At 43.4% G+C, this 25,970-nt stretch overlaps 1 protein-coding gene across 4 annotated transcripts in view; it reads left to right on the top strand.

Moving 5' to 3' along the window:
* The window catches only part of LOC134356339 (cadherin-11-like), a 253,898-nt gene that overhangs the window by 175,889 nt on the left and 52,039 nt on the right, over positions 1 to 25,970 (top strand). For all 4 annotated transcript variants that reach the window (XM_063067233.1, XM_063067230.1, XM_063067232.1 and 1 more), the window contains exon 8: positions 12,961 to 13,097. In XM_063067233.1, coding sequence (XP_062923303.1) covers positions 12,961 to 13,097 — 137 coding nt within the window. The remainder of the gene's footprint in view (positions 1 to 12,960; positions 13,098 to 25,970) is intronic.

Genomic DNA, 25,970 nt, shown 5'->3' with positions numbered 1-25,970 from the left:
TGGCTGAAGTGCCACATGTGATAACGTTCTCCCCCTCACACCCCTACTCCCCCACTCCCCCACTTCCCTGCTGACATCTGGCCTTCCCAGCTGCTTCCAACTGCTCAGCAACCTTATCCGAAAGCCATTGTTATGCTTAACCCATGCAGGTTCAAAGGAAACTCTGCCTTCTGGACTCAGGAGGCACTGAGCTCAAAACAAGAGCAGAAAGTCACCAGGAATCATTTAGTGCAATCGTCAAATGGAAAAGGCGGAAAGCTGAAGGGTTTATAGGGCACTAGTCAGACCATACTTGAGTATTATGAGTCAGTTTGGGCCCCTTATCTATGAACGGATATGTTGGCATTGGGGAGGGTCCAGAGGAGGATTATCAGAATGATACCAGGAATGAGGAGCATTTGATGGCTGTAGGTGTGTACTAGTCCGAGTTTAGAAGAATAACGGAGATGGGATCTCATTGAAACCTATCGAATATTGAAAAGCTTAGATAGAGTAGATATGCCGAGAACCTTCTTCAAGACTCGTGAAGAAGTCCGGAGTCTTGAAGAAGGGCCTCGGCCTGAAAGAACAACTGTTTACTCTTTTCCATCGATGCTGCCTGAGGCTCCAGCATTTTGTGTGTGTTACTTTGGATCTCCAGCATCTGCAGATTTTCTTGTGTTTGTGGTACCCATTTAATGGCAGGATTATTCGCAGTGTGGAGGATCAGAGGGATTATAGGATCCATGTCCATAGATGCCTTAAAGTTGCTGTGCAAGTGATATGGTGAATAAGAAAGCGTATGATATGTTGGCCTTCATCAGAAGGGGAATTGAGTTCGCAATCCTCAAAATAATATTGCAGCTCCAAAAAACTCTGGTTAGACCACACTAGGAATCTTGTGTGAAATTTTGTTTGCCTCCTTATAGAATGGATGTGGAGAATGTGGAGAGGGGGCAGAAGAGATTTACCAGTGCAGATTTCAGTATATGAGCTATAAGGAGACATAATAAGATCATAAGATGTAGGAATTAAGCCATTCAGCCTACCAAGTCTGTTCTGCCATTCCATTATAGCTGATTTATTGTCCCTCTCAATCCCATTCTCCTGCCTTCTCCCCATAACCTTTGATGCCCTGACTAATCAAGAACCTATCAACCTCTGCTTTAAATATACCCAATGACTTGGCCTCCACAGCCGTCTGTGACAATGAATTCCACTGATTCATTACCCTCTGGCTAAAATGGACGTCCCTCTATTCTGAGGCTGTGCCCTCTGGTCCTAGACTCACCTACTATAGGAAACATTCTCTCGACATCCACCCTATCTAGAGCTTTCAATGTTCAAGATTTTAGTCAAAGTTCTCCCTAGAGCATCAGGGGTGGAAGAAAGACCTGACAGAACTTTATATAAAGTTCTGAGAGGCTTAAATAAGGTAGACAGTCACAATCTTTTCCCCAGGATAGAAATGTCAGAGTCAAAATCAGGTTTATTATCGCTGATATATGGCATGAAATGTGTTGTTTTGCAGCAGCAGTGTGGTGCTATACACAAAAATTACTACAACTTACAAAAAAATAGGAGGTGCAAAATATGAATAGCGAGGCAGTATTCATGCCTTCATGTATAGTTCAGAAATCTGATGGCAGAGTAGAAGAAGCTGTTCCCTAAACAATGTGTATGGGTCTTCAGTTTCCTGTACATCCTCCCCAATGAAACTAAATGACGCTGTTGTATCTGCCTTAACCACTTCGTCTGGCTGCTCATTCCATATTCCCTCCACCCTCTGCGTGAAAAAGTTGCCCCCTATGTCCCTTTTCATTCAGACTTCCCTTGCCCGGGAAAAAAGTCTGCTACCATTTACGTTACATAGTATATGCTCCCAAACATGAGAAAATCTGCAGATGCAGGAAAACCAAAGCAACACACAGCATAACATTATATATGTTTCTCAATCTGAAATGCTATCATCACCTCACTCTGCTACATTCCAAGGAATGAGGACCTATCCTGGCCAACCTCTCAATATATCACTGAGGCACACAATCAACGATTCAGGAACAGCTTCTTGCCCTTTGCCATCGGATTTCTGAATGGACATTGAACCCATGGACACTACCTCACTACTTTTTGCATGACTTATTGACATATTTACTGTAATTCACAGTTATTTTATTATCATGTACTGTATTGTACTGCTGCCGGAAAAACAACAAGTTTCACAACATATGCTGGTGACATTAAACCTGATTCTGATATTGTAGCCCTTTCTGCATTGGACTAGCGACCTGAAGGTTGTGAGTTCAAGCCCCAGCCGAGGCAACATGTTGTGTCCTTGAGCAAGGCACTTAATCACACATTGCTCTGCGACGACACTGGTGCCAGGCTGTATGGGTCCTAATGCCCTTCCCTTGGACAACATTGGTGTCGTGGAGAGGGGAGACTTGCAGCATGGGCAACTGCTGGTCTTCCATACAACCTTGCCCAGGCCTGCGCCCTGGAGAGTGAAGACTTTCCAGGCGCAGATCCATGTTCTCGCAAGACTAACGGATGCCTTTTTTTTAATATCCTGGTAATATTCTTTGCACTCTTTCCACTTTAACAACATCTTTTCAATAATAGGGTGGCCAAAACTGTGCAAGTTGCTCCAAGTGTGGCTTCCCCAACTGCAACATAATGTTCTAATTCCTATACTCAGTGCTCTAAATGGTTAAGGTCAGCGTGCTAAGTATCTTTTTCACCTCCTTGTCTGCCTGTATTGCTACTTTCAACAGACTATGCTCTTGTACTTCTGTTCCATGACACTTCCTATTGTCCTGCTATTTACAATATAAGCCGCACACTGGTTTGACATTGTATGGACCAGAGGAATATGTGCCACGTACAATATTGTGATGCCACGGGTAGGGCTGAAGTCTTACAGCTCCTGTGACCTGGGCCATTCCTGATATACGATGCAGTTTGTGTGGTGGTCAAACATTATCTGTATGTTTGAAGTACGTCATTTGCGGCAATAACCAACACAGTCTGAGGATGCGCTCCAAGGCAGCCTGCAAGTGCTTCCAGTATCAAACCTACTAACCCTAACCCACATGTCCCTGGATGTGGGAGGAAACCAGAGCACCTGGAGGACACTCAAAGGGTATACAAATGCCTTACAGGAAACAGCGGGAATTGAACCCTGCTCATCCATTCACTAGCACTGTGAAGCATTGTGTTAACCGCTATGCTACTGTGCTGACCAAACATCTTCAAAAAACTGTGCTGCAAGTCCAAGTGTTTGGGGGTGCGGGGGGGGGGGGGGTTGACGAACAGGTACCTGGGATTCAGTTACAGGCTAAATTCCAATGGAGCTGTCCTGAGGAAATTATATATGGAATAACAGACACCCAGAGAAAGAGCTAAACCTGAAATCTAATAATGTAATTATTATTACTCTGCTTGTAACTCAAGTTAGCAGCGCATGTTGGCTGCTGATACAAGGAGAGGCTGGATGATTAAATGGAAGGTGTCCCGCTTTGTAGAACTACCATTCATCAAATGGATTAGTTCAAGAATTTTGCTCAAAAATAATTCAGAGAGCAGCTAGGAGCCTGACTGACCACCTACAGTTTGTCATTTTGCTCCAGATTCCCGAAGACATTTCCATTTTCACAGTCACTCCTGGGTCTCTTTTGCTCTCTGTGTAAACCTTCTGAATCTCAGCCGCTACAATAAGTCCGTAAGACATAGGAGCAGAATTGGGCCATTCAGCCCATCGAGTCTGTTCTGCTATTCAATCATGGCTGATATATTATCCCTCTCAGCCTTATTCTCCTGCGTTCCCCCTGTAACCTTTAAAAGCCTGACTAATCAAGGAGCTATCATCCTCTGCTTTAAATATATCCATTGACTTGGCCTCCACATCCATCTGGGTTTACTTCAGAACTAACTTTTTTGCTTTTCTGTATTTAAATGTACAAAACCCTTTGATAAGAGGAGGTTTATGTGCAGTAAGAGCTGAGAGTGTGTTAATATTTGGCGTCAAATTATCACATGATTTATGATATTTTTTACTTAGAGTGACAGCACAGTAACAGGTCCTTCTGGCCCAATGGGCCTGTGTTACCCTGCCCAGTTATGCTCCCGTGACCAATTAACCTACTAACCTGCACACCTTTGAAATGTGGGAGGAAGCCAAGCACCCAGAGGAAGCCCACATGGTTACGGAGAGAATGTCCAAACTCCTTACAGACATCAGTGGGAGTTGAACCTGGGTTACCCACTAAATAATGTTACGCTAACAGCCACACTACTGTCCCAAGGGCGGAAGTACAGAATAACAGATATCTGGGAATGTGTTACAGACTGGGATCTAAACCAGGAGTCTGCCATATCTATATATAGAATAACAAGAGTGGGTTCAATACTAGAATCTAATCAAGGGGTTTGAGGGGATTATATATAGAATAACAGACTCCGTAGGATATAGGAGCCAAATTAGGACATTCCGTCCAACCTGTCTGCTCTGCAGACTCTGGTGAGTGAGTTACGGATTAGAATTTAGTATTGTGGTTTAGAGTATAGAATAAAAGATACTTAGTTGTGAATTACATATCGGAATTTAATTGAGTGTTTTGAGGTGTTTATGTTCAGGAGAGAGTTATGGACTGGGATCTGATTGAACATGGAACAGCGATCGAAGTGACCACAGTTTGAAGGGATTAGGTGGTTTATATTCCAAGTCGTTAATCACCACCCAATTCATTAACAAAATCAAAAAGGCCCTTACATCATCGTTAAGAGTTTAAGAGACTTTTAGACAGACATATAAATGTTTCAAAGGTTTCAAAGGAACATTTAATGTCAGAGAAATGTATACAATATGCTTTTTCTTCGCAACCATCCACGAAAACAGAGGAGTGGCCCCGCAGAATGAATGTAAGTTTAATGTTAGAGCCCCAAAGCCCCCCAAACTCCCCCTCCCACGCTGAAGCAGCAGCAAAGCAACACTCCCCTCTCCCCCATCAACAAAAAAAAAGCATCAGCACCCACGACTGAACACTAAAGTGTGTAGCAAAGCATCAGCAAAGACACAGACTTGCAGTACCCCAAAGACTACTTGTTCACCCGGTATTCGATATACTACAGGCTTTCTCTCTCCCTAATAAGGGAGAAAGAGATGTCTCCGTTTCACAGTGAGAGGGGAGACATAACAAATAACTCACTGATTTATGATGTTCAAAGTCCGTTGCGTCGCTTTTTCCTAGCTCTGTGCCCAAAGAACTCAGATCTGTGGGCACACAGCCAGCAGCCAGCTTGCTGCTTTCGATTTTCTGTCTCTGACGACACACTAGATTCCTACAGAGACACCGACCTTCAGTCCACCTATCTCCAAAGCCACGAGATCCCGAAACTCCGAAGGCGAGCTAATCTCTTAGGCTGCATCCTTGGCGTATCAAATAACGGCCAGTGGTGAAACCACAGGAGCGGGTCCCAATCTCTCAAATAACTGAAGTCAGCATGTAACTCCAGTTCAGGGTCTTCAAAAGAACCCTGAAAGGGAAGAATAGAGATACAATCGGCCCTCTGTATCCATGGGGGATTGGTTCCGGGACCCCCCACGGATACCAAAATTCATGGATGCTCAAGTCCCTCACATAAAAGCCTAAGAGAGCTTGTAAGGGTGTTATGGAAAGCAAAAATGGCATTCAGTGTTTGTTTTGCAATGAGCCGTTATAGAGGTAGCGCGCACCCAGAGCAGCGAGAGTGCTTTATCTCGATTTATTTTGTGCATCCGTTAGCAAGATGTATCCCAAGGTATCAGAAAAGCCTAAGAGAGCTCGTAAGGGTGTGAAACTTAGCGTAAAACTGGACGTAATTAAACATTTTGATCGTAGTGAACGAAATAAAGACATTGTGTGTGCATCAAAATTGCCTGCGTCCTGCATTCATACTATATATTTACACGCAGAGAGAAAGAATCTTGAAAGCTGCCAATGTCACTACTGTATAGGTTCTGCTAGCAGCGTATCATTTCTGCTTTTACTATATGTTAGTGTTATTTTAGGTTTTATGTGTTATTTGGTATGATTTGGTAAGTTATTTTTTGGGTCTGGGAGCACTCAAAAATTTTTCCCATATAACCCGAACAAGATGCGAGGTGAACAATGCTTAAACAAGTGCTGGAGAGAGAACTTCCAGGTTTTCCCGATCCACGGTTGGTTGAACCCGCGGATACGGAGGGCCGACTGTATTAAAGATGGAAATAGAGCTGTTTCCAAAGATGTAAGCAAAGAAGTTGCCATTAGGTGCCATTGTCTTCTCCTATGCGCCTTCTCTTCTGTCAAAGTTAATGTTAAAGTGAATTTATTATCATAGTATATCTATATGTTTTGGGTGGCGGAGTGGAGATAATGTCTCTACTAAAGGAAGTGCAAGGCACTCCTTCCCTCTGCCAGCCTGCAGGTCACCCCTGAGCAGAGAGTAGCGCCTGCGTAGCCCCTGGTCAGGGTCACATGAAGCCATGGGAGCAGGTGGCAGATGGTCGTAGGAGCAGGTGGTGCATGTCACAAGTCCTGGTTATACAACCACTGACACCAGACAGATAGTCTTTAAAGAGTATTGATAATGGCTGGGGTCACCCATCTTGAAAAGACGCTGCCCAGAAGAAGGCAGTGGCAAACCACTTCTGCAGAAAAATTTGCCCAGAACAATCATGGTCAAAGACAATGATCACCTATGTCATATGACACAGCAATTAGCAATGACAGTGATGATAGATATGTTACCATATCTTATCCTGAGATTCGTTTTCTTGCAGGTATTTACAGGAAAAAAGAAATATAATAATTTTTTACAAAAAATTGTATATAGAGACTGACAAACAACCAATGTGAGAAAGAACTTAAACTGCAAATAAAAATAATACTGAGAACGCGAGTTTAAAACTTCCTTACTGCCCATTATGCCTTGGTGTTTAGGGCAGTGATGAAGATCCTCCATCTCTGGCGGTGTTCAGGGCTTCCTTCATCGTGCCAGTAACTTCCTCCTAGTTTTCACGACTGTCAGCCATGCAAGTCCCAGGTGGAGACTCAGGAATACCGTTGAACTCAGATGTAGGATTCTTCATTGCTGTTTTTGTAACAATTTGTTTTACCATTTAGAATTGTTAACCCTGAGCTGAACCCCTAAACCTGGAAGACCGGTTGACAACTCTTAGTCTGGCCTCTACCTTTTGATCTGCCACTTTTCAACCCAGTTTTGTATCCTATTGATGTCCTGCTGTAACCTCAACACCCCCAACCTTTGTGTCATCAGCAAATTGACTAACCCTGAAGCTGACATCAAGATTTGCACAACATTGTGGGACAAATGATCTTGCCAGCACTATACTGTTCTATGTTCTAGCCAATTTGTGTTTGGATCACAGGATCACAGAGTTGAAAGAGGCTATTCAGCCCTTCAAGTCCATACTGGACATAAGAGTAATCCAGATAACCCCACACTACCGCCCACACCCCAGTGCTCTGAAGTTTCTTACCCCTCAGTTACCCCATTCTTTATTTCATGTTCTAGAAATTTATTGCTTACTTATTTATTATTATTACTTCTTTCATTTGTATTGGCACAGTTTGTTTTCTTTTGCACACTGGTTGAACTCCCAAGTTGGCGAAGTCTTTCATTAATTTTTTTGATTAATATTCTATTATAGATTTATTGCATATCCCAACAAGAAAACAAATCTCAGGGTTGTATGTGGGGACATATTTGTACTTTGATAATGAATTTACTTTGAATTTTGAACCTATCCAGCTGTCTTCTGCTCACTGCAGTTCAATCGGCCCCATTACCTCCCCTGGCCGTGCATCACAATTTGGTATACGCATGGTTTAGCTCTTTTGAGAATCTACTTCACTCTGTGCAGGATGTTCTTGATGCCTCTGCCAATGAGAACTGTTTCACTCCATCTGTTCTGTACATAGCCCTCATTTATTATCTCAGATCCCCTCACAAGCACCTCCATTCAAAAAAGAACTCCAGCTTCTCCATCTTATCAACATAACTAAAGTATAACTAAAATTATAGATAAAGTTAACTAAAACCAGGATGAGGGAGCATATCCCTTGTAGCCTTGCCACTCTGCATTAGCTTTTTATATCTTTTAGAATTGATTTTAAAGTTCTTGTTTTTAAAGCTCTCAATGATCAGGGATCAGAGTACATCACAAAACTGATCTTGTTTTATAATCCTGCTCGAACTCTCAGGTCTTCTTCCTTAAATTTAAACAATCTCCCTCAAAGGATAATTGGTAGGTCACCTTTTCTGAACTATGCTCCTAAATTTGGAATTCAATACCTAAAACTACAAGGGATGTAAATTCAGTTGACACTTTTAAACACCAGCTCAAAATCTATCTATCTATTCAACTTTGCTTTTAACTAACATCTTTTTGTCTTTTATTTTCATTTTTTAAATTTTATTTTCATGTTTGCCCTTTATCCCATTGTAAAACACTTTGAACTATATCGTCTGTATGAAAAGTACCATATAGATTAGTTATTATGTTATTATAAAGTCCCTCTAACCTGCAATTAGTTTAACAAATCTCTTCCGCACTCTGCCTAAAACCCCCAGTTCTTTCCCAAAGTGTAGCACCGAATACTGAACTCCATTTGTGCTCACACTAGTGTCCAACCTGACTTAATGCCAAATTGTACATCTGGACCTCGTATCCTCAGCTCAAAAGACAGATGAGCATGTCTTATAAGAAAAGTTTGAGTGAACTTGTGCTTGCTTGCACTTTGGAGTGATGGACGATGAGAGGTGACTTGATTAAAGTGCAACGATAAGAGAAATTGGTAGAGGAGAAAGCCAGTGCATTTTTCACGGGGTGGAAATGACTAATATGGGGGGGGGGCATATTTTGAGGTGATGGGGAAAGGCAACATTCCCTCTAACTTCATTTACAGCTGCACAGACCAACCATTTTTACATGGCCTGTAAACTGCATGGCATTTCAATAAAACATTATATAAAAGAAAATCCCAGCCGCATGGTAACAAAGGCTATGTGCACAGTAGCATTTCAGTTACTGTGTGGCTGCACACCTGAGCAGCACAGAAAGAACAGTGGGGAGGAGGGGGAGATGTCAGAGGTAGTTTTTTTTACATAAAGAGTAGTAGGTGCTTGAAACATGCTGCCTGGGTTAGTGATAGTTTAACTGTACTGTACTGTAACTGTAATGGTACTGTACTGTAACCATACTGTAACTTAACTGTACTGTATTGTAACTACACTGTAATGTAACTGTACCATACTGTAATGGTACTGTACTGTAACCATAATGTAACTGTACTGTAATCGTACTGTATTGTAACTGTACTGTAACCATACTATGCTGTAAATACTGTAACCATGCTGTACAGTAACCATACTGTACTATACCTGAAGGAGAGCCTGTACCAAGTTAAGAATTCTGCAGGCATTTCCAGGAAGTACTCTTGTTTTCCCTGTCTACCTTATCATGGTCCTTGGCCCTTATTTGCCCACCTGCTCTGCACTTTCTCTGCAAGTGTAACACTATATTTTTCATTCTGTTTTTCTATTAATAACCTCAGTGTAACTCTGTACAGAATGACCTATCTCAGTGGTGTGCCAAACAGAAGATTGTCACTGTATTTTGCTGCATGTGACAACTTTTTTTTGTGTGTGTGACTGTTGGTACTGTGTTTTTCATCTAGGCCCTGGAGGAACTCTGTTTCATTCGGCTATATTCATGTCTGGTTGAATGCAAATAAATTTGAACCTGAATACGAACTAGTTACTAATATTATTAAACAGATATTTATATAGAGATACATCACTGTAAAAGACCGTTTTTGCCCAATGAGACCACACTTATGCAACCAATTAGCATATTAACTCATATGTCTTTGGACTGTGGGAGGAAACAGGAACATCTGGAGGAAACCCATGTAGTCATGGGGAGAAGGTACAAGCTCCTTACAGGCAGTGGCGGAACTGAACCCAGGTCGCTGGCGATGTAAGAGCGTTCCACAAACTGCTCAGCTATCGTGCTGCCCTTATCTCAGCCTACCTTCGCACTTTCAATAAATTATGCATATACAGTATATCCCTAAATCTGCTTGTTCTTGTATGCCTTTTAGAATGGTATGGTCTAGCCTGTACCTCCTCTGCTTATCTTTCACATCAGAAGGTAACATTTTGCATTTTTCAGGATTAAACTTTATGTGTCACCAATCACATCTAAAGTTCAAAGTAAAATTTATTATCAGAGTACATACACGTCAGCACATATAACCCTGAGATTCCTTTTCCTGCAAGCAAATCTATAGAACAGTAACTGTAGACAGGATCAATGAACAACAAAGTGTGCAAATGCAAATATGGATAAATAGCAACAAATAATGAAGAACATGAAATTACAAGATAATTTGTAAAGTGAGACCATCGGTTGTAGGAACATCAGAAATAGAATGAGTGTAGTTATCCACTTCTGTTCAAGAGCCAGATGATTGAGGGAAAGTAACTGTTCCTGAACCTGGAGCTGTGAATCCTGAGGCTCTTAAATTGCAATGTTCCCTATTTCTCTCTCATCAGATGCTGCCTGACCTGCTGGGCTTTTCCAGCATCTCCTGTTTTTGTTGCAGATTTTCAGCATCTGCAATATTGATTCTCTTTCCCTACTCCTTTTTCTGCTTCCTATTACATCACCAGTGTTCAATTCAGATATTTTTAATTCAAGGTTCTTTCAGAAGTAAAAAAAAGTGGCATAAAACTTATTCTTCAGGATCATTTTATTGAGTACCAAGGAAAGACAGTAGCAGAAGTCTAGTAGCTAAGAATGAAGAACTGAAAAAAGCTAAAGATGACAGGGCAATGTATTCTCTCCTTTTTATACCCCATAGATAAGAACCATTCCATTCAAATCCATAGATTAGAGTTAACCAATCAGGCAGTCCCTATTCAAATGATGTGATACTGGAGAACTTTCTGGAATCATACAGAATTGTAACCACAAGGGGACACACTGAATAACTGTATATACATACTGTAGCCGCTCGGAAACATACTAAACAGTTACACTGATATAGTTAATTACATTAAAGTCAAAGTATATTTATTATTTAGGTATGTATATGGAATACAACTCTGAAATTTGTCCTCCTGCAGGCAACTACAAAACAAAGAAACACCATGGAACCTTTTCAGGAAAATATCAAACACAAAAAAAGAACAAATTGTGCAAACAGCAAAAAGTGAATGAACAACACATAGAATATCAAACATCCAACCAGGTGTATTCACTTTAGTTCAGATCAGTGCAGACATTAAAAAATTAAGCTGCAAAGAAAATGACAGTGATACAGTCTAATCCAACATCAGCTTTCTAGCCACTCTGCAGTGGCCCCCATTATTCCATGAGATGGATGAAAGTTGAGATGTTCTGGCTATACTGCAGTTGCAGGTGTGATGTCCAGAACTGTAGAGTAATACATGTCTAAATGATCCACACTGACCAAGAAGCCCACACTGATCATACTCATCCATACTGATCAATTCCCATCACTGACTGTAAGGAGCTTGTACATTCTCCCGGTGACTGGAGGGTTTCCTCCGGGTGCTCTGGTTTTCTCCCAGAGTCCGAAGACCTACCAGTTGGTAGTTTAATAGGATTAGGCTAGGATTAACTCAGGGTGGTGCAGCTTGAAGGGCTGGAAGAGCCTATTCCATGCAGTATCTCAATAAAAGCCCATTGTAAGCGAATCCTAGATGCCTTCATTTGACCCATATCACTCTAACCCTATCCTATCCATATGCCCATCCAGTGGCCCTCCCCCTAACTTTTTACTTTGAATTATCCCCTTCTTTTCCAGTCCTGACGAAGGGTCTTGCCCCAGAACGTCGACTCTTTATTCATTTCTGCTCGACAAGCTGAATGCCTCCAAAATTCTGTGTGCGTTGCTCTGGATTTTCAGCAGCTACAGAATCTCTTGTGGGTATGGGAGTTAGTCAGACTCCTTGCTGGAATCTTGATTTATATATTGTTTGGAGCGAGTATTTGGGTGCTAATCCATTTGATGCATGTTTGCCCTGGGGTGAGAAATACTTCCCATTTAATCACCTTGTGTCTCCCAGTAGTCACTGCTTACTTGAGTTAAAGCTGAGCAAGATTCCTTTGACTGTGTTTCAGGAGTGGAAGAGGAGGCTGATATGGGTGATTAAATCAGTAAGCAATTTACTGAGAGATAAATTCAATATCTGTATGATGATACCTAGCTTGGATACACACAAGCAGACACACGACACACAAATGGGGGGGTTGAGAGAGTAAATGCAGGCAGGCTTTTTCCACTGAGGTTGAGTGAAACAAGAACTAGAGGTCATAGGTTAAGGGAGAAAGGTGGATTGGTTAAGGGGAACATGAGGGGAACTTCATTCAGAGAGTGGCGCAAGTGTGGAATGATCTGCCAGCAGAAGTGATGAGTGCAGGTTTGATTTTTAACATTTAAGAGAAATTTGGATAATTACATGGGTGGGAAGGGTATAGAGGACTATGGTTCAGGTGCCAGTTAATGGGACAAGGTCAAATAACATTTTGGGACAAACTAGATGGGCCAAATGGCCTGTTTTTGTGCTGTAGAACATAGAATCCTACAGTACAATACAGTCCCTTTGGCCCATGAGATTGTGCAGAACTTATCACCAAGTGTTTGATCAATATAACCGTTCCCCCCTACATAGTTCTCCATTTCTTTGTCATTGATGTGCCTATCTGAGTCTCGTAAATGTTTCTAATGTATCTGCCTGAAATGTAATGCCTAGCAGGGGGATCTACCCGCTCACCAATCTCTGACATCCTCACTATACTTTCCTCCAATCACCTTAAAATAATGCTCCCTTGGTATGAACCCAGTGTAGGACTCTACAAACTGTTGTGTTCATCCCAAGGTTTACTTCTTCTCTTGTATTCCTCAGATACACCATTGAGCCGCAGTCGAACATGGATCGATTCTTCACCATCAATCCTCAAAGTGGAGTCATAAAAACCACAGAGCCACTGGACAGGGAGCAGTCAGCCTGGCAAAACATATCTGTGATTGCAACAGAAGTCAGTGAGTATTGAGTCTATCTTAATGATTAAGTTTAACTTTTCATCTGACTATACATATATATTTAACTAAATGAAACAACGTTCCTCCAAACCACAGTGCACCCACAATACATATATCACAAGCAACACATGAACCAAAATATTACCATAAATAAATTAATAAAATATAATTCAAAATTCATGTAGTGTGCAGCACAGGGAAACAGTAAACAGCTGACTGTCGTAGTGATGAGACCCCAGTGGCGGCCGGATAGTCATTAGTCTCACAGCCTGAGGTTAGAAACTGTTGCCCAGTCCGGCAGTCCTAGTCCCAGTGCTCCTGTACCTCCTTCCTGACACTAGTGGGTCAAAGGGATTGTGAGATCCATGGTTATAGGAAAGACATCATTAAGCTGGGAAGAGAGTAACAAGATTTACAAGGGTGCTGTCAGGATTTTGTGGGGGGTGTACTTGTGTTAAAGAAAGAGCTTGGCCAAGGTATGATAGTATTCTTTGGAGATGAGGAGATGAATGGGTGATCGTATAGAGGTACAGATATAAAATCATGAAGGGTATAGATGCATTTATTTATTTATTAACTTACAGCATGGAATAGGCCCTTTCCACCCTTCAAGCCACACCACCCAGCAAACTCACCACGCCACCCAGAAAACTCACCACACCACCCAGCAAACTCACCACACCACCCAGCAATCTCACCACACCACCCAGTAAACTCACCACACTCAGGAATCTCACCACACCACCAGCAATCTCACCACACCACCCAGCAAACTCACCACACCACCCAGCAATCTCACTACACCCAGGAATCACACCACACCACCCAGCAATCTCACCACACCACCCAGTAAACTCACCACACCCAGGAATCTCAGCACACCACCAGCAATCTCACCACACCACCCAGCAAACTCACCACACCACCCAGCAATCTCACTACACCCAGGAATCACACCACACCACCCAGCAATCTCACCACACCACCCAGTAAACTCACCACACCCAGGAATCTCAGCACACCACCCAGCAATCTCACCACACCACCCAGCAAACTCACCACACCACCCAGCAATCTCACTACACCCAGGAATCACACCACACCACCCAGCAATCTCACCACACCACCCAGTAAACTCACCACACCCAGGAATCTCAGCACACCACCCAGCAATCTCACCACACCACCCAGCAAACTCACCACACCACCCAGCAATCTCACTACACCCAGGAATCACACCACACCACCCAGCAATCTCAACACACCACCCAGCAAACTCACCACACCACCCAGCAATCTCACTACACCCATCAATCTCACCACACCACCCAGCAAACTCACCACACCACCCAGCAAACTCACCACACCACCCAGAAATCTCACCACACCACCCAGTAAACTCACCACACCACCCAGCAATCTCACCACACCACCCAGCAAACTCACCACACCCAGGAATCTCACCACACCACCCAGCAATCTCCTGATTTAATCCTAGCCTTATCACCAGGCCATTTACAAAGACCAGTTAACTTACCAGATAGTATGTTTTTGGACTGTGGGAGGAAATTGGAGCACCCAGAGGAAACTCACGTGGTCTCGGGAAGAAGGTACAAACTCCTTACAGGCAGTAGCGAGCATTGAACCCGGGTCACTGGTACTGTACAGCATTGCACTAACTACCGTGCTGTTCGTGGTCATTAACTTTCCAACCTCTACCTCTTTGGGAATGGGAGGGAACTGGAAAACCCAAAGGAAACCCACAGAGTCACAAGGAGAAAATATAGACTCCACAAAGAGACAATGGGTACAAGCTGGATGTCCTGGAGGTTGCCAAGCCCAATTCCCCACTCCTTAATGTGAGGACTTGCCTCTACATCAGTGTCCTGCACTGTGATCAGGCCACAAGTATATGGAAAATTTGTCTGGACTACTCCATGGTTCAAGACAGCTTCTATCCCACTATTATCAAGTAGTTCCTTAGCAGTATTGTACTTAACATAATGATAAGACAAGCGCTTAATCTCACAATCTTCCTCCCTATTGCCTTGTAGCTTAATTTTTACCTACACTAGGTATAACATTTTATTCTGCATTCTGTTATTCCTTTCTGTCACAAAAAACTGTGGGTCAATTGTTTAAGAAAAATAACCAGATGGCTTGAGTTGCAAAAATAAATCGAGGTGCTTTTATTTACCTCAAAACAAGACAAAAACTGGAAAAAAAGACAATATATATATATATGAGACAGCTCCACGCAGCAGCGCTGGTTCAGAGCCAGTCACTACTACTGCTGGGGATGAGTGTTTTACTGAGTGCACCATGTGCCGTCCGTAGTCAGTGACGGGCCTTCGTCACATTTTCCCTTGTATTATCTGTTATGTATTTAATGTTTCAGTAATATTTGTATATATGTATTGGCTGATTAAGCATTGTTGCTTCTTTAAAAATTCATTATGGATTATATGTAAAAATATGTGACTTGCATACATCATCACACTACCACATAATATGTGTGCACGTTGCTTAGAATAAACACGAAGTTAGACTCATGTTGCAGACAAGGGTGTTCACTGTATCTCAGTACCTTTGATGATAATAAACAAGTTCACCAATTTTACCACGCATGAGTACATCAGTGTTGGAGCAACATTGCAGGACTTGTGGAAATTGTGATCACAATTTATCTCTGAGTTGGTTTCTTTTAATACATTGAACCAAAAGGCAGTTCTGTAAGAAGCTGTGTATTATCCATGGGCTGATGTATCAGAATCCCGTTTACTATCACTGGCATAGGTCATGAAATTTGTTGTTATGCAACAGCCATGCATTGCATTAAAAATACTTTAACTTACAACCGTCACCATCATTATGTGTCATGTCGTCTGAGTGGGGGATCATGGTCTTTGACCATGATTGTTCTAGGCAAATTTTTCTACAGAAGTGTTTTGCCTGCTTCTGGGCAGTGTCCTTACAAGATGGATGACCTCATCTGTTATCAATACTCTTCAGAGATTGTCTGCTTGATGTCAGTGGTCACATAACCAGGACTTGTGATATGCCCCAGCTGCTCATAGACCATCCAGCACCTGCTCCCATGGCTTCACGTGACTCTGATCGGGGGCTAAGCAGGTGATACACTTGGTTCAAGTGAAGTGGAGGGAAGGTGTGCCTTACACCTCCTTTGGTAGAGATGTATCTGCACCCTGCCAACCTATAAATTGCAATAAGAAATATATTAAAAAATAAAGTAAATCTTGCAAAAAGAAACAAAAAAAAGAAAAGTAAGTTGTAGTAGTGTACATGGGTTCATTGTCAATTCAGAAAATGTTGGGTCACTGTTTCTTAAAGATACTGTGAAGATGGCATCTCCCTTATTATTATCTGGGGAGCTAAAATTGCTGCTCCTTGAAGATAACGTAAAGGTTGGTTGAGTTTACTTAGAAGTAAATTGCTAGTCAAAATGGAGATAAGAATCTCACTTCATTTGCAAGGAGGACAATTAAAAAGCTGCAGATATTATCTCTCAGGAATTTTCGATTAAATACAGAGAGTAGTTGTATGTTTCATTCCTCTTTTAAATGCGTGCAGAGTAATTTGTATTGGAAAGTATGTGTGAGGAGCATCAGGAAAAAAAATGAACTCAAAGGTTTTAATAGACAATGATTGATAAAAGAAAACGTAACTACTGTATCTGGTGCTCCCGATGCAGCCTCCTCTATACTGGGGAGACCCAACGTAATTTGAGGGACTACATTATTGAACACCTCCACTCTATCAGCCAAAAATGGAATTTCCCAGAGGGCAACCATTTGAATTCCTAACCCTATTCCTGTTCCGACATGTCAGTCCACGGCCTCTTTTGCCTCGATAAGGCCACTCTCAGGGTGGAGGGGCGACACCCAATATTGTGTCTGTGTAGCCTTGAACCTGATGGTTTGAATATCAATTTCTCCTTACAGTAATTTTTTTCCTCCCCCTTCCTTCCTCTATCCCTCAATCTGACCTCTTACCTTCTCTCCTCTCCTGCCTATCGCCTCCCTCTGGTGCCCCTCCTCCTTCCCCTGCTTCAATGGTCCACTCTCCTCCCCTCTCAGAGTTCTTCTTTCCAGCCCTTTACCTTCCCACCTACCTGGCTTCACCTATCACCTTCAAGCTATGCTCCTTCCCCTCCCACACTTCTTTTTTTCTGGAGTCTTCTCCCCCTTCCTTTCCAGTTCTGAAAAAGAGTTTTGGTCTGACTGTTTATTCATTTCCGTAGATGCTGCCTGACCTGTTGAGTCCCTCCAGCGTTTTGCATGTGTTACTCTTGGTAAAACACTAGTCAGTGCAGTAGCATAGTGGTTAACAGAATACTTTATAGTGCCAGCAACCTGAATTCGATTCCCATCACTGTCCGTAAGGAGTTTGGATATTCTCCCCATGGCTGCATGGATTTCCTCTGGGTGCTCCGCTTTCCTCCCACTTTCCAAAGATGTACAAGTTAGGGTTAGGACGCTGTGGGCAATTTATATTGTCACCAGGTAAAATACAGGTGGTGCCTCAGACAGATAGATCACTGGATGAGAATAGGAGGAGCTAGAATGATCTACAAACGATGTAGGTTCAATGCAAACAAGCATTATAAAAAGTAGTTCTAGACTGTAAGACATAGGAGCAGAATTAGGCCATTCAGCCCACCAAGTCTTCTCCATCGTCCCATCATGGCTGATTTATTATCCCTCTCAGTCCTATTCTCCTGCCTTCTCCCTGTAACCTTTGTCGCCCTGACTAATAAAGAGCCTATCAAGCTCCACTTTAAGTATATCCAATGATTTGGCCTGCACAGCCATCTGTGGCAACAAATTCCATAGATTCTCCACCCTCTGGCTAAAGAAATTCCTCCTCATCTCTGTTCTAAGTGGACAGGTGGGGGTATATCACATCCAAGTCCTGCAATGACGGTAGATCACCGCCAATGACCTTTTCAGCTGACCCTGACAGTTTGCTGCAGATTAATGGGATTGTTCTGCTATTTGTGGAGCTGAATGATTTTCTAGAGCAGAAGTTCCAAACTGTTTTAGTGCCATGGATCAAAACCATTAATCAAGGTGTCCATGGTCCCTAGGTTGGGAACCCGGTTTGAAGAGTCATTTCATCAAATTGCATTTGGCCACATATCCTCTAAACTCTACCCATCCATGTAGGTGTCTAAGTACCTTTTAAATGAATCTTGTAAACTGCAATAGTACATCCTGACTTCTTTGTTCAATGCCCTGACTGATCCAAGCTAACATACCAAAAAGCTTCTACCTGTGACATTCAACTAACCATGTACTCCTGGTTCCCTCTGCTCAATACACTCTCCAAGTTTCCACTGTTCACTTATCTCCCCAAAATACACCTCATCCTGACCAAGTCAAACACCATATGGCTATGAGAATATGAGATGGATGGATGGAGAAATGGAGCAGAGGGTGAAAGAGAGAGAGAGAAAGAGAACAGACAGTGAAAGAGAGAGAGAACAGAGAGTTAGAGAAGGACAGTAAGAGAGAGTTAGGGTGAGAGAGAAATTGAGAGAAAAAGAAGAGGGAAGGAGAGAAAGAGGGAGGGAAACAGAGGAAGAATGAGAAAGAAAAAGATAGAGAAAGGAAGAGATAGAGGGTGAGAGAGAGAGGGGAGTAGAGAGAGAGACAAAGGCAGAGAGAGGCAATGGGAGAGAGAGAGAGAAAGGGGAAGAGACAGACAGAGGGAGAGGGGGTGAATAAAAGAGAGGGAGAGAGAGATGGAGAGAGGGAAAGAAAGAGAGATCAAGATTAAAACAAGCACGTGCCACAGAGCATTTTGCAGGTCAGGCTGTTTTCCCCGGAGATCTGCATCCGATAATTCCATCTGCAGTTTCCCACCCTCTCACCAACACTGCTGATTCCAAGAACAGCAAATGCTTGAGAACGCTGAACCCTCAGGTCATGTATCATCCGCACTTGGAAATATATCATCATCTCTTTATTATCACTGGGTCTATGTCTTAGAATTCCAACGCCACACCCCAGTGGAAGGACTGCACGGTCTAAGAAGATAGCCGCATCCCCACCTTCTCAAGGGGCATTGATGGTTGGGCAATAAATGGTGGCCTTGCCTAGATACGAAAGTTCAAAGTTCAAAGTTGAAAGCTTCATGGAAGATTAAATAAAATGAGAAGAACATAAACAGTTTCTGATCAAGACACAAAGTTCTGTTCTGGCGAAACTCAGAGGGACAAGGAGCATCTGTGGAGGGAAACTAAACATTGCCGTTTCAGCCTGAGACAATTCATCCTGTCCACCTCCCTCCAAAGATGCTGCCTGACTCACTGAGTTCATCCTGCGCTCTACGTGCTGTTTCAGATTCCAACACCTGGGCTCCCTTGTGTCTCTGAAGTTTCCCCTTCCCTCACCAAACATCCACCTTCTCCCTTCCACCTGGACTCACGTAACTCATGCCGGCTCGTGATTCTCCTCCCTCCCCAGCAGTTTATTCTGATTTCTGCGCTCTTCCTTTCCAGTCCTGACTTATCTATTCATTTATCGAGATGCAACATGGAGTAGGCCCTTTCAGTCTGTCGAGCCACGCCACCCAACCTAACCCTGGCCTAATCATGGGGTGACCTACAATCACCAATAAACCTACCAGCCAATACACCATTCGACTGGGGAGGAAACTGGTTCACCCAGAGGAACACACACCAAAGTTGCTGGTGAATGCAGCAGGCCAGGCAGCATCTCTAGGAAGAGGTACAGTCGACGTTTCGGGCTGAGACCCTTCGTCAGGACTAACTGAAGGAAGAGTGAGTAAGGGATTTGAAAGTTGGAGGGGGAGGGGGAGATCCGAAATGATAGGAGAAGACAGGAGGGGCAGGGATGGAGCCAAGAGCTGGACAGGTGATTGGCAAAAGGGATATGAGAAGATCATAGGGCAGGAGGCCCAGGGAGAAAGAAAGGGGGAGGGGGGGAACCCAAAGGATGGGCAAGGGGTATAGTGAGAGGGACAGAGGGAGAAAAAGGAGAGAGAGAGAAAGAATGTGTGTATACCTAGAGGAAACCCATGTGATTATCGGGAGAACATACAAATTCCTTACAGGCAGTGATGGGAATTGAACCTGGGTTACTGGTACGTTGTGCTAACCACCACGCTACTATACCACCCTGTGAAGGTTCTCAGCCCAAAATGTCGATTGTTTAAGCATTTCTGTAGTTGTTGCCTGACCTGCTGAGCTCCTCTAGCATTTTGTGTGTGTGTGTGTGTGTTGCTCTGGATTTCCAGCATCTGCAGAATCCCTTATGTTTCCTATCCATGAACCTGTCTAAATATCTTGTAATTGTACCCACCTTTACCAGTTCGTCCGGCAGCTCACTCCGTATAACACTATGACAGTGCCAGCGAACAGGGTTCAATTCCCACGGCTGTCTCTGAGGGGTACCTTCTTCCGTGATTGCATGGGCTTCCTCTGCGTGCTCCAGTTCCCTCTCATGTTCCTCTAGGTCACTAGGTTAATTGATCACATGGGTGTTATTGGGTGGTGCAGGCTTGTTAGGATGGAAGGGCCTGTTACTGTATTGCTAAATAAAACTAAAATAAATACCTGCCAACCTAAATAAAACTAAAATAAATACCAACCTATTCCTGTGTTGTCCTGTTTTAGACTCCCCACTTAGGAATAAGTTAACCATTAATTCTGCTGATGTGAGAGGAAAAGGAGGATGCAATCCAGATGTGACGAAAACCATTTTCCTCTGGAGAATTCACAAGGGAGTTCAAGGAATTGTTCAATACTTTGGTTATCCTGCAGATGTTACAGAAAGACACTATCTCCACAGCAATCATACTTAATATGGAAAGTGGAAAGACGCGGTCGTGTGTACATTGCAGGCGTTTAAGATGGCAGTGTTATGTTGAGATGATTTATATTACGTGCAGCAATGCACCTCCCAAAGGGTTTCCCAGCACACTCTCAGGTCATACTCTCCCTTCTCTGCTGCGTGAGCTCTACACGGGAATTCTCCCAGTGAATTCCCAGTTGTTTACTTTTCTTGGCAGGAAAAATAATGAGGGGTTTTCACTGCATTGGTGTATTAGCAAAGAGTCTTAACCAATTCAGGACTGGCACGGAATCTGACTTTCTGCTACACAAGGCTGTTGTAAATCACAGCAAAGACAGAGGCCATTTGGCCTGTTCTCTTTAGGCTGGCACATTTCCAGCTGTTGGCTCGCAGCCTTCTAAGTTATGGCTCTTAGGTGTTGTAGGAGCAAACTGAAAGATCACATGGAGTTTGTGTTCAAAATAACAGCCATTTACTAAAAACATTGGTAATTGGGTGGAATCGCTGAATAAAAATAGTCAAGAAGCTGTTCCTGAATGGTTGAGTGTGAGTATTCTGGCCCCTGGCCTGTACCTCATTCCCGATGATAGTAAAGAGAAAATGGCAAATGGTGAGGATCCTTAGTGATGGATACTGCCTTCGTCCTTGATGGTGGGGAGAGCTGTGCCCATGCAAAGCTCTGCAGTTTCTTGCAGTCTTGTGCATAAGAGATTCCATACCAGTCTGTGATGAAACCAGTCCAAATACTCTCCACAGCACATCTATACAAGTTTGTAAATGTCTTTGGTGACATTCCAGATACTCTCAAGCTCCTAACGAAGTAGAAGGTGGTAACTTTGTGCAATTTGTTTCCACAGAGGGCAGTGGATGCCCAATCATTGATTGGCAGAGGTTAATTGGTTTTTGGTTGGTAAGGGTCAAGGGCTTGGGAGAAGGTATGAGAATGGGGATGAAAAAGTCGGATGTGATTGAATGGCAGAGCAGACCTGATGGGCCGAATTGCCTAATTCTGCTCCTATATCTTATCCTGAAGTTTCCAGTATTTCTGCAGGCTCCCATGACTTGAGAGTGAATTCCTCATCATTGCAGTTGCTCTTTGGATTTCCTGGGTTGAGGCCTCATATTCCCAGAATTATCTCCAAAGAAACTCTGAAGAAACTGTTTGTTGTTCAAGAATAGAGCATTATGGACATAGACTCTCACATACAGGTCTTGCAGCCCATCATCTCTGCATCAACCATCAAATGTCCATTACTAATCTTATTTGTCGGCTCTCGATCTTGAACAGTAAGGGTGTCAAAGGTTACAGAGAGGAGAATGGGGTTGAGGGGGAGAAGCAATCTTTCATAATCGAATGGCAGAGCAGAGCGATGGGCCGAGTGGCCTAATGCTGCTCCTATGTCTAATGGTCTGCAAAGTGTTCACACCTTGGTGACTGAAATTCTTATCTTGATACTTCCTCAGTCTTATGAGAGTACCTGTTTCTACATCCATCCATGCAGTTCTTTCCAGATTCTCATGGGAAACTACTTCAGATCTCCACAAAACATTGAAATAAAAAAGTGCAGATGTAAAATAAAAGGCAATGCTGGAAATACTTAGCAGGTGAGGTCACATCTGGAAATACTCCACAGGTGAGACCACATCTGGAAATACTCTGCAGGTGTCATGGTCCGGTCCGTGAAGTCCGCATTCCGGTTCACGGTCCAGCCCATCGACCCTTGCTCCAGGTTTTCCTGTCTACCCTGTTTCTGTTCCTGTTGAACAATAATTGAGGCAGCTGATTCGCATTGGGGCTGGCTGCATAAATACCTCCAGAGACCAGGGCGTGGCTGCTGGATTGTTCTTGTCCTTAATCCTTGTATCCCTTCCCCTGCCTTCTGTTTCCTCGCCTGAAGCCCTGCCTTGTCCTGCTGGTAACTCTCGCCTCGTCTTGCCTGTAGTCTTGTCTTGGAGCCACCCTGTACCTAGCTTCCTTCTTGTTCCTTGCCTCCGTCGGGTAAGTCAGGCCATCTTGCCGTTACCTACGGTTGGTTCTGTCCCTTCCTGTCCCTTGCCTCCGTCGGGTGGAGTACCGCGCCCTGCCCAGGAGTATCGTGCTCTGCCCAGGAGAACCGTGCCCTGCCCAGGAGGAGCTTCAAGACCCCAAGCCAAGCTTCAAGACCCCAAGTCTCCAGCCTCGCCTCAAGTCGGAAGACTCCAGCCTCGTCCTGCCTGCCAGCTAAGTCACGTCCTTGCCTAGTTCTGGGGTCCAAGCTAGAAAGACCCAGGTTCTGGGTCCTTGTCCAGTCTCTGGCTCGGAGTCCAAGCCCGGGCTCCTAGCTCTCTTGTCCAGTCCTGTTCCGGGTTCCCAGTTTTCATGTCCATGACCTAGCCCTCACCTTGTATCCTAGTCCTGTCCCTAGTACTTCAGTGTCTGTGTCTTGCACTTGGGTCCATTCCCAGCCACCTCCTTATGACAGCAGGTGAGGCTTCATCTCTGGAGAGCAATAATATTAAGATTCAAATTTGTTTTTTGTCGTATCTACCTGGTGCAATGAAATTCCTCGCTGGCATGAATCACTTAGAGTAAAGATTGAGTGTTAATAATAAACACAGTGAAAAGTATTAAATATCAAAATGGTGCAAAGATTATAGTGCAATCTAAAGTCATAGAGTGCTACAGCAAAGAAACAGGCCATTCTGCCCATCTTGTCTGTGCTGAACTGTTATTATGCCTAGTCCTATCGACCCACACCTGGACTATATCCCTCCAAGTCACTCCCATTCATGTAGCTATCCAAACTTCTCTTAAAAGTTACATTTGAAATCACTTCTGCTGGCAGCTCATTCTACACTCACACCACCCACTGAAGCTGGTCCAGGAGCCCGATGGCTACAGGACACTGCTGCAGAGTAAGTTCTGCACTGATGCGAGTGAAGCCTCACAGAGCAGGGAGCTGAAAACTGGTTAGCCCTTCACCCTCAGCCATGAGAAAGCAGGATTAGGTCTGAGTTAAGTGTTCAATTAATTCAGCACCGTATTGTGAGCCAAAAGGCCTGTTCCTTTGCTGTACTATTTAAAGTTGAAGCTCAAAACGAAATGAAAAGTGACAGACTAAACAAAGAAGTAAAGGGTCTGAGGAATGTCGCAGCACCACCGGGAAGGGTATGTATAACAAAATACAGAGCTAACTTTTTACATCAAAGAATCTTCATCAGGGCAGTTCCCTTCGCTATTTTTAAGGCTCATCTGGATTGCTAATGGCCACCACGGTAGTGTAGCAGTTAGCACAATGCTATTACAGCTCAGAGTGTCAGAGTTTCAGAGCTTAAACCTGGCATCTTCTGTGAGGAGTCTGTATATCCTCCCTGCGGAATGCATGGGTTTCCATTGGGTGCTCCTGTTTCCTCCCATGGACCAAAGATGTACTGGTTAGCAAGTTAACTGGTCAATACAAATCATCCTGTGATAAAGCTAGAGTTAAATTAGGAGATGCTGGCAGCATGGCTCAAAGGACAAAAGGGCATAATCTACACTGTATGCCTAAATCTAAAAATTAGTAAATAGATAGATAAGCAAGAGTGTGAAAGGTCAACGGTGTTAAAAATTTTGAAATGAAAATCAAAACAGTCAAGTCCTTACTAAACAGCAGAACAGGGTTGACAGGATGAGCACCCTTACTAAATGGTGGATCACAGTTGACGGGATGAGTTCCCTGACTGAATGGTGGATCACAGTCGACGGGATGAGTTCCCTGACTGAATGGTGGATCACAGTCGATGGGATGAGATCCCTCACTGAATGGTGGATCACAGTCAATGTGATGAGTTCCTTGACTGAACGGTGGATCACGATCGATGGGATGAGATCCCTCACTGAATGGTAGATCACAGTCGACGGGATGAGTTCCCTGACTGAATGGTGAATCACAGTTGATGGGATGAGATTCCTGACTGAATGACAGAAGAGGGTTGTTGGGATGTGTCCCTATTTCAGTTTCAGTTACTAATGTCTATCCTTCATTCTAAAAGGTGCTATAAAAACATTTAAGCATACAGTCAATGGCCACTTTATTAGGTACACCTGTATACCTGCTCGTTAATGCAGATATCTAATCAGCCAACCATATGGCAGCATCTGAATGCATGAAAGCATGCAGACATGGTCAAGACATTCAGACCAAACATCAAAATGAGGAAAAATGAGATCTAAGTGACTGATGGTGGAATGATTGTTGGTGCCAAACGGGGTTGGTTGAGTATCTCAGAAATTGCTGATCTCCTCTGATTTTGGTGCACAGCAATCTCGAGGCTTTACAGAGAATGGTGTGACAGTTCTGTAGGTGAAGTGCCTTGTTAATGAGAGAGGTCAGAGGAGAATGGCCAGACTGGTTCGAGCTGACAGGAAGGCGACAGTAACTCAAATAGCCATGCATTACAACAGTGGTGTGCGGAAGAGCATCTCTGAACACACAACATACAGAACCTTGATGTTGATGGGCTAGAGCAGTAGAAGACTTTGAACGCAGACAGTGGTTCTTTATTAGATGCAGGAGGTACCTAGCAAGTGTCCACTGAGTGTGATTTGACGGTATAATTAAAATGGACCTACCACCCAGCATGTCTGATATTTAAAGTGGTAATTAACATTAAAAGCATTTTAATTGTTTAATTTCATTCAAATCAAAGTCAGATCATTGCTAACTGTCATCCCCAAAAAGCAATCAGAGTTAGTGTGGTTCAGATGACCATTGTCCCATCTCTGTCCAAAGGTCCACAGGTTCAACCATCACATTGCAAATTGATCTTGTCATCCCCATTGTTTCTGCTGCTATGTTGTCAGGTCTGTCATCCTGAGGTGAGGTGATTAAACAAGGTCCCATTGACTAGCTCATTAAGGATTTTGCTGCATTCACTTTCCTGAGTGTCCTGACCAATTGCATGAAAAACATGCAAAATAATGAAGATTAAACAGGTTGAGAGCGGTGGATAATTTAGTTTATTTTTATTTGCTGAGACACAACGCGGAATAGGCCATTCTGGCCTTTCAATC

Source organism: Mobula hypostoma, chromosome 14 (genome assembly GCF_963921235.1).
Source record: "Mobula hypostoma chromosome 14, sMobHyp1.1, whole genome shotgun sequence".
NCBI lineage: Eukaryota > Metazoa > Chordata > Chondrichthyes > Myliobatiformes > Myliobatidae > Mobula > Mobula hypostoma.
Note: the sequence above shows the minus strand (reverse complement) of the source record. Positions and strands in the feature narration are given on the sequence as shown.